The 18,057-nt window shown below is 37.6% G+C and overlaps 1 protein-coding gene across 8 annotated transcripts in view; it reads left to right on the top strand.

Annotated features, from left to right (window-relative positions):
* LOC115209150 (fibropellin-1) overlaps positions 1-18,057 on the top strand; it is a 66,526-nt gene that overhangs the window by 47,960 nt on the left and 509 nt on the right. For all 8 annotated transcript variants that reach the window (XM_036500898.1, XM_036500897.1, XM_036500896.1 and 5 more), the window contains 7 exons: positions 14-258; positions 1,332-1,630; positions 3,153-3,412; positions 9,678-9,868; positions 11,553-11,736; positions 13,577-13,807; positions 15,581-15,797. In XM_036500898.1, the coding sequence (XP_036356791.1) occupies positions 14-258; positions 1,332-1,630; positions 3,153-3,412; positions 9,678-9,868; positions 11,553-11,736; positions 13,577-13,807; positions 15,581-15,797 (1,627 nt within the window). The remainder of the gene's footprint in view (positions 1-13; positions 259-1,331; positions 1,631-3,152; positions 3,413-9,677; positions 9,869-11,552; positions 11,737-13,576; positions 13,808-15,580; positions 15,798-18,057) is intronic.

Here is an 18,057-nt window from a genome sequence, read left to right as displayed (position 1 = left end):
TTCCTTATTACAGAGCGGCCTCCATGCATTTGTAGCACGTCAGGTGATTCCAACTACAAGACATTCGACGGTCAAATGATACATTTTATTGGTACTTGCTCATACACAATGACGGCAAGTAAACCGGGTTACAATTCCACATCATTTGCAGTTGAAGTTCAAAGCATAAAGAAAGACAGCAAAGGACTCTTTAACCGTATCGTAGACGTGAAACTACCAACAAATACAATCCGTATTTTACCATTCAGTGGAATTTTGGTACGCCATGTTGTCTTCTTGCAAATCATTGTTTTTCTATCATTGTAATATTGTTGTTTATCTGTATGGATATAATATAGTTTCTATATATAATCATATAATTAGTTTCTAAATCGTTCTTGAAGATCACGCGAAACTTTTTATGTAAATTATTTTCATGTTTCTCAACTTAGTTTCCGTTAGCGTGTGAGCAGTAAAGTTATTTAAGCGGTTTGAAATCTGTTTCTATAAACATATACTTTTACCCTTTTACTTGTTTCAGTCATTTGACTGCGGTCATGCTGGAGCACCGCCTTTTAGACGAAGAAATCGACGCCCGGACTTATTCCTTGTAAGCCTAGTATTTATTCTATCGGTCACTTATGTTGAACCGTTAAGTTACAGGGACCTAAACACAACATCAGTTGTCAAGAAAATGATGTGGTGACAAACACAAACACAGACACATACATGTTGGTTATTCCACTCCTCGCAACAAGTTCACTGAACCCCTTTCACTTTTTTCAAGTGTTGCCGACGCAGAGCTGTTAGATTACTGTCTGATTATTATTATTATTATTATTATTATTATTATTATTATTATTATTATTATTATATATATATATATATATACGACAGGCTTCTTCTAGTTTCCGTCTACCATATCCCCTCACAAGGCTTTGGTCGGCCCGAGGCTATAGTAGAAGACACTTACCCAAGGTGCCACTGTGTGCCACTGTTTAGGTCCCGTAACTTAGCGGTTCAACATAAGTGACCGATTGAATAAATACTAGGCTTACAAGGAATAAGACCGGGCGTCGATTTCTTCGACTAAAAGGCGGTGCTCCAGCATGACCGCAGTCAGATGAACCCACAACCATGTGGTTGGGAAGCAAGCTTCTTACCACAAAGCCACGCCTACGCCTATGTTAAAGATTTTATAATATCGCTTCTGTAATTTTGTACAACACGTGCCTGTTTTAATGACTTTAATGCCTCCATGGTAATATAATTGCTTGAATCTAATCACATGATCACGGGTCAAATCATTTGTTCACTATATTCAACTCAGCTATATTTTGATGTATTTTCAGGTCAATTCAGTAAAGAGATCTCTGCCAATAATTGACAATAAAGAATTTTCTGCGTATTTTTCTGTCGGTTCCGTAACACTAACAACCGATTGGGGTTTAATCGTAAGATTCGATAGAACGCATCAAGTTTCTGTGACTCTTCCGCCTTCATTTACGAACAAAGTGACGGGAATTTGTGGTGATTGCAACGATAAGAAAGATGATTACCGCACAAAGTCTGGCGAACCTCTATCGCATAATCCTGAAGATTTTGAAAGATTAGGAGAAAGTTACAGAGTTTCTGATAATAATAATTCCGCGTAAGATGCTAAACAATTTCCAAACCGTTTTTAAAAAACGACACACAGACACGTGTGTTTATACACAGATATATACATATATAATGCATAAAACATATTACGTATGACATACATACACATATAAAACAATGTGTGTGTGTGTGTGTGTGTGTGTGTGTGAAAGCACGTGGCCTAGTGGTTTCAGCATTCGACTTACGATCGTAAGGTCGTGAGTTCAATTCCCAGCGACGCATTGTGTCATTGAGCAAGACATTTTATTTCACATTGCTCCAGTCCACTCAGCTGGCAAAAATGAGTAGTACCTGTATTTCAAAGGGCCAGCCTCGTCAGACTCTGTGTCACGCTGAATCTCCCTGAGAACAACGTTAAGGGTGCACGTATCTGTGGAGTGCTCTGTCACTTTCACATCAATTTCGCGTTGATCGGATCAGCAGGGATACTCGTCGTCGTAACCGACGGAGTGCTCCTTTTAAAAAGATATATATATACATATAACATATTAATATATATATCATACATGTATATACATGTATGTATATATGTATGTGCGTGTATATTTGCACATATATACTCAGTACAACCTGTCGCAGGGTTCAGCCATCGCCGACTAAACCGGCAGCCATACTACGCATACATAGTAAGGATAGTGGTTTACTTTGGACACCCAGTAAGACGAAGCACAAAACCTGTCAATGGGTGAATGGTTTCAGTAGAGTCAACAGCCGTCCAACAACTGAGAATGAGAGGCCCCTAGACACATCTAAAGAGGAAAAGGAAAACTGTAACGTATCACCTACGTCTTTGTTTTCACCCATTGATGTAGACTATATATATATATATATATATATATATATAGTATTTAATCATGTCAAAGGGAAATGGAATTTAATTAAAACTAAAACATTCAATCCAGACCACTGGAAATGTAAATTTTGATTGAATGTTTTAATTTTAATTAAATTCCATTTCCCTTTGACATGATTAAATACTGTAAGTTTTTGGATAATTTTCGGTTAAAAGTTGTTGGTTTTTCATTGTAGCCAACGAAGGACTGCGTCTGCGCAGTAAAATTTGAAAAGTTAGTTCGTATGAACACGAGACAAGTAGCCTTGTTTGTCTCCTGTTGGATATGTTTAACCCTAGGTTGGACCTTGCTGAAGAAAATCAGACCTTGTGAGCTCCCCCTGACTCGCTAAAACATGATCAGAAACCAATTGGTCCAGGGAACTAGATGGTAAATGTTTTTCATTTCCAAATTTATTCCTGTCGAATTTTATCCGTTATTTTTGTGGTTTACAGAACCTAACTGTTCTTTCTAGCGTGCTGAATTCGCTATAAGTGGTTTCCTTATGGGTTTAAATATACACTATATCGTATATATATATATATATATATATATATATATATACATACATATATATATACATATATGTGACTTAGTGTGTAGAAGAAAGCAATAATTCTTTATGTGTATATTGTCTGTTTATGTTTTATATTCACCATTATTTTATTTACAATGTAGGTGCTATACTAAAAAGGTTATACAAAACTGCTCAGAATCGCATGAATGCGACATATTTAAAAGCCCTGTATTCGAAGAATGTGCCAAAAAACTCGGAAAAGATCGAATCGATGAAATTCAAGAAGCTTGTCAAGTGGATACGTGCTCTTATGCACACAATGAAGTGAATAAAAAGATGTCTTTTTGTAGAGTGATGGAAGTATTCGCAAAAGAGTGTCGTAATGCAGGGGCCGAAATCGAGTGGACAACATCAAAATGCTGTGAGTTACTATATATATATGTGTATATATATATATATATATATTATATATATATATATATATATATATAATATTTTACCTTGGTTTTGCTCATAGATATATATATATATATATATTTAAATACATACATACATACATTATATATATATATATATATATATATAATATATATATATATATATATATACATACATACATATATATATATATATATATATAATATATATATATATACATACATATATATATACATACATATATATATATATATAATATATTATATATATATATATATATATATATATATATATATATATATATATATTCTTTTTTTTTCACTCTTTTACTTGTTTCAATCATTTGACAGTAGCCAAGCTGGAGCAACGTCTTTAGTCGGGCAAATCGACCCCAGGGCTTATTCTTTGGGGAACAAACACAGACACACAAGCATACAGACACACACATTTATATATATATATATACAGAGAAAGATAGTAGGAGAGAGAAGTAAATGTAGGGATAAGTGAATTAGACAGATCAATACGTAAAGTGTATTATTTACATGAAGTAGAAAACTGTATATATGTGTACATATATACAGTTTTGTATTTCATGAATGCTATACCCGCTCAAGTTTTAATCTCTTGAGCACTACAAAGTGTGCTTTATATAGAGAATGTCTGGATATCATCTATGAACTATATATACATAATGTGTGTATGTGTTTGTGTGTGTGTGTGAATGTGTATGTTTCAGTCATTGGACTGCGGCCATGCTAGTACGTCGACTTGAAGCGTTTAGTCGTACAACTCGCCCTCGGTAGTTATTTTTTAAAGTCCAGTACAAAATCTATCTGTTTATTTCGTCGAAACGATAGTTTACAGGGACGTAAACAAACTAAGGTAGCTTATCAACTGGTGACACCAAACCATACGTGTGTGTGTGTGTGTAAATGTAAGATCTAAGGATCGAGCTGTAGGAAGAAAGTGAGCTTCAAACAATCTGTAGAAAATATGAAACAAAAAACAGCTTTTAGGAACAATAGTGATTTATTGGGCCGGAAGGTTGTGGATTTTTCCTGTGTCGAAGTACGATAAGCTGAAAAAAAATTATTTTATAATTCACGGTTGGCATGCCGGGTTGTCAGGTTTGCGAATAAAAATCCGAGTGTTAAGGAATTGCGTAGACAAAAATCTGACCTACACATGTTTCATAGCGAGCGGAAACTCGGAAGTGGTAAATAGCTAAACAAGGTTTATGTCGCAGGATACTCTTCAGACCAAGGGTATCTTGATTAAATTGAGTTTGCTTTGTCGTGAGGAGTCCCATGTTAGCACGCAATCATTCTGACCGAATCCTCTATGTGTTAACATGGGTCTCCTCAAGACAGAGTAAACTTCATATAATCAATATACCTGTGGCCTGCGGTATACATCTCGCTTAGATATTCGCCATTTCCGAGCCCGGATTTTATCTACTCCATTCTTTAACTCCCAGATATATATATATATATATAGAGAGAGAGAGATCGTTACCAACGTCGCTTCACTGGCACCTGTGCCGGTGGCACGTAAAAAGCACCCACTACACTCTCGGAGTGGCTGGTGTTAGGAAAGGCATCCAGCTGTAGAAACTCTGCCAGATCTGGTGCAGCCATCTGGTTCGCCAGCCCGCAGTCAAAATCGTCCAACCCATGCTAGCATGGAAAGCGGACGTTAAACGATGATGATGATGATGATATATATATATATATATATTATATATATATATATATGGGCATATTTTAAATTTATAAAAATGAATAGAAAATGAAGATATGCAATTGTGAATTCAAATATTAAAATTTATTAACATAATACGATATTATATTATATTCTTATAATAATATAATATAATAAATAATAAATATTAAATACAAATTACATATAATTGTTTCGATTCTTACCCATAATAAAATTGTAAAAATCCATTGCTTCTGGGTAATAATTTCGTCAGAATAATTTTTGATATATAAAGATTCACAGATCCAAAAAAAGACTGAATTTAAATATATTTGCGTTTTCAAGCGTGAGCGTCAATAATTAAAAACAAAAACAACGATAAAAAAGAAAACTATTAGAACGGTCATAAAATATATTTATATAATATTAAGTATTATAGCGCATTAGTTTTTTAAAATACTAGGAACACTATTTCAAAAAATATTTTTTTAAAAGATAATATGAATATATGTATCATCATCATCGTTGAATGTCCGTTTTCCATGCTAGCATGGGTTGGACGGTTCGACCGGGATCTGGGAAGCCAGAAGGCTGCACCATGCTCCAGTCTCATCTGGCAGTGTTTCTACAGCTGGATGCCCTTCCTAACGCCAACCACCCCGCGAGGCTGGCAACGGCCACGATCGGATGGTGCTTTTTACGTGCCACCGGCACGGAAGCCACGTTCGGATGGTACTTTTTACGTGCCACCGGCACAGGGATCATAGCTGCAGTTTCCATTCATTTTTTATGCTGATGTACTTGACTCAATAGGTCTCCTCATCCACAGGGTCGAAATGGTGTTTCTTTACTTGCCACCTGAATAAATAATATATATATATATATATATATATATATATATATATATATATATATACGCACACATACATGCACATGTGTATGTAGGTGAGTTTTAATACCCCTATGTATAAATGTATTTGCGTATGAATGCATATTTGTACATAGGTGGGTATAAAGGAAATGCTATTTCAGACACACCCGATTATACACATGTATTTTAAGATGTATCATAGATAAATTTAGAGAAAAGTAAGCACAAAGAGAGAAAAAGACATATAAATCAATTGATAGACAGATTCCGAGTAAAAGGGATATTTTGTTTCGTCATTACATGAAATATATTCAATTACATAAACTATTAACTGATCCAAATGCTGGTATTGTGTATATAAATGATATCCGGTTTGCAACTGAGAAATGTCGGTGGAGTAACGTACGAATAATTGTTTGTTAAATCCAGAGAAAATTATGTGGATAATGTACAGACAATAAAAACAATTAAATAAAGCTGTGATTCAGTAAAAAAAATATATATATATAATCATAATATAATCATTAGTTTATGATAAAAAGTAGAGATATATTCATAAATATATAAACAAAGAGAGGAATTTTATGCAAAGACAATTTAACACATGGTTCCGGTTCAGTACCACTGCATGGCACCTTGGGCAAGTGTCTTCTACTATAGCCTCGGGTCGACCAAAGCCTTGTGAGTGGATTTGGTCGACCCGAGGCTATAGTAGAAGACACTTGCCCAAGGTGCCATGCAGTCGTACTGAACCCGGAACCATATGGTTTGTAAGCAAGCTACTTACCACACAGCCACTCCTGCGCCTGGTTTATTTACTTACCTGTAACATAGCGGTTAGACAAAAGTGACCGATAGAATAACTACCAGGCTGAAAAAGTAAATATTGGAGTCAATTTATTTGACTAAAACCTTCAAGGCAGTGCCCCAGTATGGCCTCGGTCTGAAACAAAATTAACAAAAACTTATATCTGTTTGCAAAGGAGCCTTCTCTTTCATCGCTACCTGGTGGTTGCCGCCCGTTGACGAGGGACAAACATCCCGAAACTAGTTCGAGCGTATCACTCAGGCTTGCGAGGAAGGGATGGCCTCCCTTTGCAAACACTCCAAAGACACAGATATTGTGTTTAGAGCCAGCTAGAGACGAAGATCTCTTGGGGCTATAAAGCTACAGTAACAACCCCCTCCCCAATGTGGTTAGCCATGATAAGATGGCTTCTGTACTTTACATCATCAATTTAACGCTTTGCATATATACATATACACATGAATATATGTGTGTGTGTGTGTGTGTGTGTGTGTGTGTGTCTGTGTGTGTGTGTGGTGTGTGTGTGTGTGTGTGTGTGTGTGTGTGTGTAAGTATACACACACAAGTATGTATATCTGTATGTTTATATTTGTCCCACTACAACCACTTCACAACCGGTATTGATTCTTGTAAGCCCCATAGCTTTGCGATACATCGTAAAATAAATACCACCGTGAACGATATCCAAACTACAGGGGAAAAGGCCAGCCACTGGATTTGGTTAAAAAGAGACGATGAGCGATGGCTAGAAGAATATTGAGCTTTATTTGATAACCAGCTGATCTAGCAAGCGGGGTCTCATATCAGTGAGAGGGGCCGGTGCACATTGATGCCATCGAGAGTTAGGCCCCGAAACGGCGCGCATTCTCTCCCGATGACCCCATAAACATGCTGTTTTTCGATATGCGGAGCTCTCGACTGGTAGCACTTGCATGTGCAAGTTGTTTGCAAAACATCTTTAAAAAAGATCCCAGAGAATAAGTACCACACTAAAATCTACGTACTGGGGTCGATTCGTTTGATCAAAGCCTTCACGGTGGTGCCCAGGCATGGCTGCGTCCAATGACCAAAACAAATGAAAAGTAAAAGATATACTCTTTTACTCTTTTACTTGTTTCAGTCATTTGACTGCGGCCATGCTGGAGCACCGCCTTTAATCGAGCAACTCGACCCCGGAACTTATTCTTTTTTGTAAGCCCAGTACTTATTCTATCGGTCTCTTTTGCCGAACTGCTAAGTAACGGGGACATAAACACACCAGCATCGGTTGTCAAGCAATGCTAGGGGCACAAACACAGACACACAAACACACACACATACATATATATATATATATATATATATACATATATACGACGGGCTTCTTTCAGTTTCCGTCTACCAAATCCACTCACAAGGCTTTGGTCAGCCCGAGGCTATAGTAGAAGACACTTGCCCAAGGTGCCACGCAGTGGGACTGAACCCGGAACCATGTGGTTGGTAAACAAGCTACTTACCACACAGCCACTCCTGCGCCTATTTTTATAATGATTTCCAGCTTTTGAGATCAGCTGCCCATATTTTACAAATAAAGGCTGCTGATTTCTAGAGAACGGAAATATTTCTTTGCACCGATGTCGGTAGATTTATGATGTTTATTTTTATACACCTTCTCTATATATGGGCCAGTTTAGCTTTAACGTTCTTCCGTCGTTCTGGTTCCTTTAAAGGAATCGCAATTTTGCGACTTTCTTAACTACAAAGACATTTCTATACGCATAAGTCGCAAAACATTTTCTCTCGTTATCTGTTCTTTAACATTCAACTCCCATTTTAACGGACTCGTAATCCTAACAATGTGACGAGAAGAAAGACTATAAACGCTTTAAAGATTGTTATTCAATTTTGCTGTCTTCAATTCGGTTTTCGTGCCGATCATCGTCTATAGTCATGAGTATTGGATAATGGCCGAAAGAGAGTGACCGCGAATACAAGCAGCGAAACTGAAGGTCTTCTGACTGGTAACTGGAGTAAAAGTGACATGACTGTTTGCGAGGCTCGGAGATCAAGGACTCTCTCCAGGTCGAGCCTCTACTTCTCCGCATTGATAGGTACAGCTCCAGTACTGAGGATACGGGATTAAAATGTCGCAGGAAAGAATCACAATATTGTGTCCTCAAACTGAGTCAACCAGCAGCAAACCTAGGGGTAGACCAGAAAAACGTGATGGTTAGATAATATCCATAGTTTCATTTGTTCACACTTGGAAATCCAGCCGGAAAGTGTGGTGACGGTTGCTCCGGATAGGACTCAATGCAAGAGGTACCCGATTGTCCACGCCACGACCCCCTCCTTGGGCGGAGAGAGGCGGGGATGGATGAGTGGACAGACGGACGGACGAACGGATGGACGGACGGACGGATGGACGGATGGATGGACGGACGGATGGATGGATGGACGAGCGGACGGATGGATGGATGGATGGATGGACGGACGGATGGATGGGGGGAAGGATGGATGGATGGATGGACGGACGGATGGATGAATGGACGAGCGGACGGATGGATGGGGGGATGGATGGATGGATGGATGGACGGACGGACGGACGGATGGATGGACGAATGGACGGACGGATGGATGGGGGAAGGATGGATGGATAGATGGACGGACGGACGGACGGATGGATGGGGGGAAGGATGGATGGATGGCTGGACGGACGGACAGATGGACGGACGGATGAATGGACGGACGGACGGACGAATGGACGGATGGATGGTGGATGGATGGATGGATGGATAGAGCTTTTGAAAATTCAATTATGTATCAATTTTCGTTAAACTGCAATCAGCATTATTTATATTCCCTATTATTTTTTCTGTATTCAAGCCCAATTTTGTCCCAACAACCAAGAATACAAAAGCAAAGTGTTAACTTGCCAACCATCTTGTACTAATAAATCACCTGACTGCAGTACTTACACCGAAGGCTGTGTGTGCAAACCTGGATTTATTCTCAGTGGAGAAGAGTGTATTCCCGAATCGAAGTGCGGTTGTTTGAAGGAAAATTTCTACATGACTGTAAGATGAATACATTTTATTTTAATAATATTTCATCAGTCTATATTAAGAAGTGTAGTTTCAGATAAGAAACATTTTTAGATTTATGAAAATAAAGTAAGATTTTAATTTCATGTCAGAACATTTCTTAAGTGAGAGTATATATCGAAGAATTTTATCCTAAAATGAAATCAAAATGTATAGATTCTGAATTCCTCTTGACTTTTGTATTGACTTTGTGTAAATTCTCATATTATTAAGTTTAAAATCGTGTCAAAGTAAAAGATATATTTCTATATAAGGATAGTCAATAAAAAGTTAGCTGGTTGGTTGGTTCAATGTATGTAGTATAATCTTTACTTGAGTACTATTTAAGTTGTGGAGGCTCGTGGCTTAGTGGTTAGGGTGTCAGCATCATGATCGTTAGATTGACGTTTCGATTTCTGGACCGAGTAATGCGTTATGTTCTTGAGCAAAACACTTCATTTCACGTTGCTCCAGTCCACTCAGCTGGCAAAAATGAGTAACGCTGCGATGGACTGGCAACCCGTCCAGCTGGGGAACACATTCGCTATAAAAACCGGGAAACCGGGCCCATGAGCCTGGCTAGTCTTTAAAAGGGTGCATTTATTGTATTTTTACTATTTAAGTTCTTGAGAGTTCCAGCCGGTCACTAACAGAGCGACAAGACTTTGTGAGTTTAGAGAATTCCTGGTTGTTTGTAAATAAGTGGTTGAGTTGATGTATGCGGTGAGCTGGCAGAAACGTTTGCACGCCGGGTGAAATGTTTAGCTGTATTTCGTCTGCCGTTACGTTCTGAGTTCAAATTCCGCTGAGGTCGACTTTGCCTTTCATCCTTTCGGGGTCGATTAAATAAGTACCAGTTACGCACTGGGGTCGATGTAATCAACTTAATCCGTTTGTCTGTCGTTGTTTGTCCTCCTCTGTGTTTAGCTCCTTGTGGGTAGTAAAGAAATAGATGTATTGGTTGAGCTGTCGATACATACACCCAAATGTGTGCATCTATTTACTTAAGAATCGCACATGGAGAACTTTTAGAATGTCTTACACATCTTCATTGTGTCGATAAGAGATGGATTTGGAGAAATTGCGTCAGTTTCTTTTGCTCTGTAAGTACGTATGTATGTACGTATGTATGTACGTATGTATGTACGTATGCATGTGCGTATGTACATATACATACACACATACATATACATATTTATACATATATACGATGGGCTTCTTTCAGCTTTCGTCTACCAAATCTACTCACAAGGCTTTGGTCGGCTCGAGGCTATAGTAGAAAACACTTGCCCAAGGTGCCACGTAGTGGGACTGAACCCAGAACCATGTGGTTGGTAAGCAAGCTACTTACCACACAGCCACTCCTACGCCTAGTTGATAAGGATTTTAGTGAACACATTCCCTTCTCAGATTCACACACTTATTGCAGTGGTCCTTCAGTTTTTCTAATCAGAAAGTTGGGCCACCAACCAGGTCCTTCACGACACCCTTAGACAAGAACTTTTCATCACCCCGTTCGTATATAGCTTTGCTTGCTTCAGCGCTCTATGCATTATTTTCATTAACGCTGTTACATTATCTTTATATCTATGTGTGTGACTCAGTGTGCGTGTGTGTGTGTGTGTGTGTGTGTGTATTTATGTATGTATATCATAATAATTTTACTATTTTCTTCTAGCTGGGCGAAGAGATCTATTCGCATGATTGTCTTACGAAGACTGTATGCCACAAAGGAGGTGCAATGGAAAGTATACAAATGCCTGGTTGTTCTTTAAATAAACATTGTGCTTTGAAAGATGGTGAATATGGTTGCATATGCGGCAAAGACTATACATTGTACAAAGGAAAATGTGAAAAGCTAGGTAAGTTCATAAATATAGAATGGCAAAAAGAGCAAAATATTCTTTTGAAATATTCTCTTCTACTCTAGGCCCCAAATTTTTTTTATGGAGGCAGTCGATTAGATCAACCCCAGTACGCGACTGGTACTTAATTTATCAATCCCAAAAGGAGGAAAAGCAAAGTCGACCTCGGCGGAATTTGAACTCAGAACGTAACGGCAGACGAAATACTGCTAAGCATTTCGTCCGGTGTGCTAACGTTTCTTATTTCTTTAGTGCCCACAAGGGGCTACACACAGAGGGGACAAACAAGGACAGACTAACGGATTAAGTCGATTATATCGACCCCAGTGCGTAACTGGTACTTATTTAATCGACCCCGAAAGGATGGAAGGCAAAATCGACCTCGGCGGAATTTGAACTCAGAACGTAGCGGCAGCTAACGTTTCTACCAGCTCGCCGCCTTTAAATGAGCACAATATTACATACACACACACGTACTGGTACATACACTCTTAAACACATGTACGTTTTTGTGTGTGTGTACGTATACATATAATTATATGTGTGTATGTGTATACATACTTATGTATATATGTAAACAAAACAAAGACAGGTAAGAGGCGAGAAGGTCAGTTTTGCCTTTCATCTTTTGGAGTGTCGATAAAATAAAGTACCAATCAAGTACTGAGGTCGATGAAATCAACAACCACCCTGTCTTTCAAATATCCGTGCGTTACTCTTAATTAGAAATAATATTATAATTAATTACATTAATTTTAATTAATTAATTTTATTATAATTAATTGCATTAATTTTTAATTGATTTTGAAAATAGATTTTTAAAATCAGTAGAACACAGGTATCGGTGCAAAACGAAAAATGTTTTACAGTAGGTAGTGAGCTGGTGCAAACGTTATCGCGCCAGACGAAATGCTTACCGGTATTTCGTCTGCCGCTACGTTCTGAGTTCAAATTCCGCCGAGGTCAACTTTGCCTTTCATCCTTTCGGGGTCGATAAATTAAGTACCAGTTACTGGGATCGATATAATCGACTTAATCGGTTCGTCTGTCCTTGTTTGTTCCCTCTGTATTTAGCCCCTTGTGGGTAGTAAAGAAATAGGTATTTCGTCTGCCGTTACGTTCTGAGTTTAAATTTCGCCGAGGTCAACTTTGCCTTTCATCCTTTCGGGGTCGATTAAATAAGTACCAGTTACGCACTGGGGGCGATATAATCGACTTAACTGTTTGTATGTCCTTGTTTTCCTCTCTGTATTTAGCCCCTTGTGGGTAGTAAAGAAATAGGTAGCGAACTGGACAAAATGCTTAGCGGCATTTCTTCCAACGCTTTACGTTCGGAGTTCAAATTCCGCCGAGGTCGACTTTGCCTGTCATACTTTCGGAACGATGAAATAAGTACCAGTTGAGCACTGAGGCCAATGTAATCAGCTTTCCTACCTCCTCTGAAAATTGCTGGCCTTGTGTCAAAATTAGAAAGAATAAGTAGTCAGTTATGTCTAGCACGCCGGGCGAAATGCGTAGCCATATTTCGTCTGCCGTTACGTTGTGAGTTCAAATTCCGCCGAGGTCGACTTTGCCTTTCATCCTTTCGGGGTCGATAAATTAAGTACCAGTTACTCACTGGAGTCGATATAATCGACTTAATCCCTTTGTCTGTCCTTGTTCGTCCCCTCTATGTTTAGCCCCTTGTGGTTAGTAAAGAAATATATTATTAATCCCATTGGAATAGAGTGAGATTAATAAATTTGGTACCATTCAGATACTCGTCCATTTCTCGCTCCAGTTCCCAAACTTTTGGTTTCGTAGCTAATTTGCAAATAATCAACTATTTCCTTTTCAGGACTGGATAAATTTATTCGGGTCCAATCAGCATGGTTCAATAAGGAATCCTATTACTCGTATTCCACTTCACATCCTAACTTGTGTCTTGAGACATGTCTCCAACACGATCGATGTAAGTCCGCTAACTACGATAACGAGAAAGAAATATGTGAACTCTTCCGAACAACTGCAGCAGAAAAACCTTTAAATCGTACTGACTGTCCAGCAAAAGATTACTATCAACTTAAAGGTAAAGAAAAAACACAGGCATTTTCTTTTTAACTGTATAATATTTTATGGAGGCGCAATGGCCCAGTGGTTAGGGCAGCGGACTCGCGGTCATAGGATCGCGGTTTCGATTCCCAGACCGGGCGTTGTGAGTGTTTATTGAGCGAAAACACCTAAATCTCCACGAGGCTCCGGCAGGGGATGGTGGTGATCCCTGCTGTACTCTTTCGCCCCAACTCACTCTTACTTCCTGTTTCTGCTGTACCTGTATTTCAAAGGGCCGGCCTTGTCACTCTCTGTGTCACGCTGAATATCCCCGAGAACTACGTTAAGGGTGCACGTGTCTGTGGAGTGCTCAGCCACTTACACGCTAATTTCACGAGCAGGCTGTTCCGTTGATTCGGATCAACCGGAACCCTCGTTGTTGTAACCGACGGAGTGCTTCCATAATATTTTATGCAACAATAGGATATTTACCTTTTGACCTACAGATTTAAAGAATAATTTTTTGTAACTAAACACTTTCAAACTTCGGACACTGGTAGAATGTGTCATATTAAACATCTTTTACCCTTAGCGTTTTTGAGAAAAGCTTATATTTAGGAAGTTATTTCACGTTAAAATGGTAGTTTTACACCGCCGGAAGTTCTTGTTGACAAGCAACAGCAGTCATTTTATCCAGCTGAATACACGTCATTGATTGGTTGAAATTACCGAAATACTATAACTTTAACTTGAAATAACTTCCTAAATATAAGCTTTTCTAAAAAAAACGCTAAGAGTAAAAGATTTTTTATATAACACATTCTACCAGTGTCCGACGTTTAAAAGTGTTTAGTAACAAAAAAATTATTTTTTAAATCTATAGGTCAAAAGGTTAAGATCCCAACAATATTATTGTGGTTGTCAATGAATTCGTTTGTTTTTGTTTCCACTAAGCACTTCATCATCTTATGTGTGGAAGCGATAAAATTTATTTATAATTCAAAACCGTTAAACAAAAGTTATAAAGGATTAATAGAATTACAAAGAAATTCATAAAACGTTGTGGAAAACTACGGAGTAACAACGCTCAGCAGCGATGTGTATACGTAGATGCAAACTTGAGTTTGAGCTTTAACATGTAAAGCGCGAAGTGCCACGATCGTGGCCGCCAGGCACAAGTCGAAAGGCCACGATCGGGGACCAGAAAGATGCATTTAATTTAAGGGCGTTTGTTGGGGTCTAATGTCACTCAAACGCTCCAATACCCCCCAGAATACAAGAGAACAAATAGTTCAACTAATGACTTTTCAGATGATGTAAAACGTGCCACCATTATATACTAAGAAGATATCTTAACCATTTTTTTTTATTGTGTGCATGGTAGTCTCTCTTTCATAAAAGTGTTGGGGAAAATATCAACATTGAAGAAGTTGGGGGAAAGTAGGTGTGAAAAATTTCACAATGCCGATTTTTGGCAATTCTCCGGAACCTCCGTATTCGAAAACGGGGATTTTTGACAAAAAATTTACAAAAATAAACAAATTTGTGAGAAAATGGCGAGGAATGGGCGAAAGTCATTCCTGACTTTGTGCTAAAATTTGAAGCCTCTCTTTCTCTCTCTCTCTCTCTCTCTCTCTCTCTCCTCTCTCTCTCTCTCTCTCTCTCTCTCTCTATATATATATATATATATATATATATATATATATATAAGCAGATTATACATCTCTGTTTGTGCATGCGTGTTTCCTTATATTTATGTTAATTTACGTGTCTTTTAAATCTAATGTGCATTATTATTATTTAATTTCAGAAAGCAAAAATATAATTAAGGGAGCCAGTATTAGAGGCTGTCATCGATTGGTGAGCGCTACTGGTGTTGCTAACGAAGAATGTGAAAAAGAATGCAAAAAGAAGCGATGCGAAGCATTCGAATATTCTGAAGAAACGAAATCCTGTAATATACTGCTTCCTGCGGACAAAGACGATTTTGACCTTGTGGGTAACGAACACTGGGCCTTTTATAATTGGTAGGTTATAAGTAAATCAATTTCAATTTCTGGCACAAGGCCAGCAATTTCAAACTTATATATATATTATATATATATATATATGTGTGTGTGTATATATATATGTATATGTATATGTATATATATGCACGCATTTATGTGTGTATGTATGTGTATATATATATATATATATATATATTATATATATATATATATATATATATATGCATGCATGTATGTATTATGTATGTATATATATATGATGTGTGTCTCCTGGATTCTCAAAACTTTCTGATTCTAGAAATGCTCACGCCATCATCCTTCTCTACTCTACATTTGCCCGACCCATCCTTGATTACTGTTGCCCACTGTGGTCTCCCCACACGATGCAACTCATTATGAAAGTGGAAGCACTCCAGAGGATAGACAGCATGACAGGCATTGATTATTGGAGTCGACTAAAAAAACTCAATCTCTACTCTCTCCAACGGCGCCGTGAGCGCTATATCATTTGTGTGATATGGAAAATATCCATCAATATTGCACAAATGATGTTGGCATCAATTTTAAAATCCACCCAAGACTTGGCCCCCGTGCCATCCACCCACTACAAAAATTGAACTGAAGAGACATAACAACATTACGACACAACTACTTTACCTCAACCGATCCAGCTCTCTTTAATATTATACAAAATATATTATATATATTATATGATACGAAAACAGAAACAGATCCACATGGTGGTTACATGGCTGAGGAGTGATGGAGAGTAGGTAAAAGAAGTAGCAGGTGACCTGATGAGCTAGCTTTATTTGCATTGATTTTTGAATATATAATTGTATTGTATGATGCTGAGCATACAAATTAATGCAAACCTGAACAACAGGCACAGGTGTGGCTGTGTGGTAAGTAGCTTGCTGACCAACCACATGGTTCCGGGTTCAGTCCCACTGCGTGGCATCTTGGGCAAGTGTCTTCTGCTATAGCCCCGGGCCGACCAATGCCTTATGAGTGGATTTGGTAGACGGAAACTGAAAGAAGCCTGTCGTATATATGTATATATGTGTGGGTGTGTTTGTGTGTCTGTGTTTGTTCCCCTAGCATTGCTTGACGACCGATGCTGGTGTGTTTACGTTCCCGTCACTTAGCGGTTCGGCAAAAGAGACCGACAGAATATGTACTGGGCTTACAAAGAATAAGTCCCGGGGTCGATTTGCTCGACTAAAGACGGTGCTCCAGCATGGCCGCAATCAAATGACTGAAACAAGTAAAAGAGTAAAAGAGTATATGATTGCTTGCATACCAACATTAATACTACATAACGAAGTTTACGAAATGGCTGTATCAAATCTATCTTCACCTTTCACACCACCTAATTTTATGATAATACATATATAGGTATGCTTGAATCTCTTTAATAATTTCACAATAATGACTTTTATTACTTTTATTCCTACCTCAGTTCATCTAATTGTATATATCGTTCGTTACTTTGCATAAAAAACCTTTACTTTTTTTTAGTTACAATGTGCATTTTCGTCTATTTTTCTTACTTTCCCCTTACATTACCACGTGTAGTTTCTATTTTCTTTTTGTAACTTATATATATATATATATATATATATATATATATATATCACGTGATCACGTGACTGACCAGACCTTCAGATGTTGCGTTCGCATTGTTTTAGCCTTCGAATGACGTCACCCCGCTGGCTAAGCGCAGGCCCACAGCAAGAAAGAAGAAAGAGAGAAGAGTGGTGAAAGAGTACAGCAGGGATCACCACCCCCTGCCGGAGCCTCGTGGAGCTTAGGGTGTTTTCGCTCAATAAACACACACAACGCTCGGTCTGGGAATCGAAACCGCGAGTCCGCTGCCCTAACCATTGGGCCATTGCGCCTCCACATATATATTATTATATTATATATATATATATATATATATATATTATATATAATATATATATATATATAATATATATATATATATATATATATATATATATATATAATATATATATATATATATATTATATATATATACATATATATATAATATACATATATATATATATATATATATATATATATATACCTACATATATATATATACATACATACATATATATATATATGTATATATATATATATATATATGTATATATGTTATATGTATATATGTATATATGTATATATGTATATATGTATATATATATATGTATAATGTATATATATATATGTATGTATATATGTATATATATATATATATGTATATATA

Source organism: Octopus sinensis, linkage group LG3 (assembly GCF_006345805.1).
Source record: "Octopus sinensis linkage group LG3, ASM634580v1, whole genome shotgun sequence".
Taxonomy (NCBI): domain Eukaryota; kingdom Metazoa; phylum Mollusca; class Cephalopoda; order Octopoda; family Octopodidae; genus Octopus; species Octopus sinensis.
This window is presented reverse-complemented; position numbering and strand designations above follow the sequence as displayed.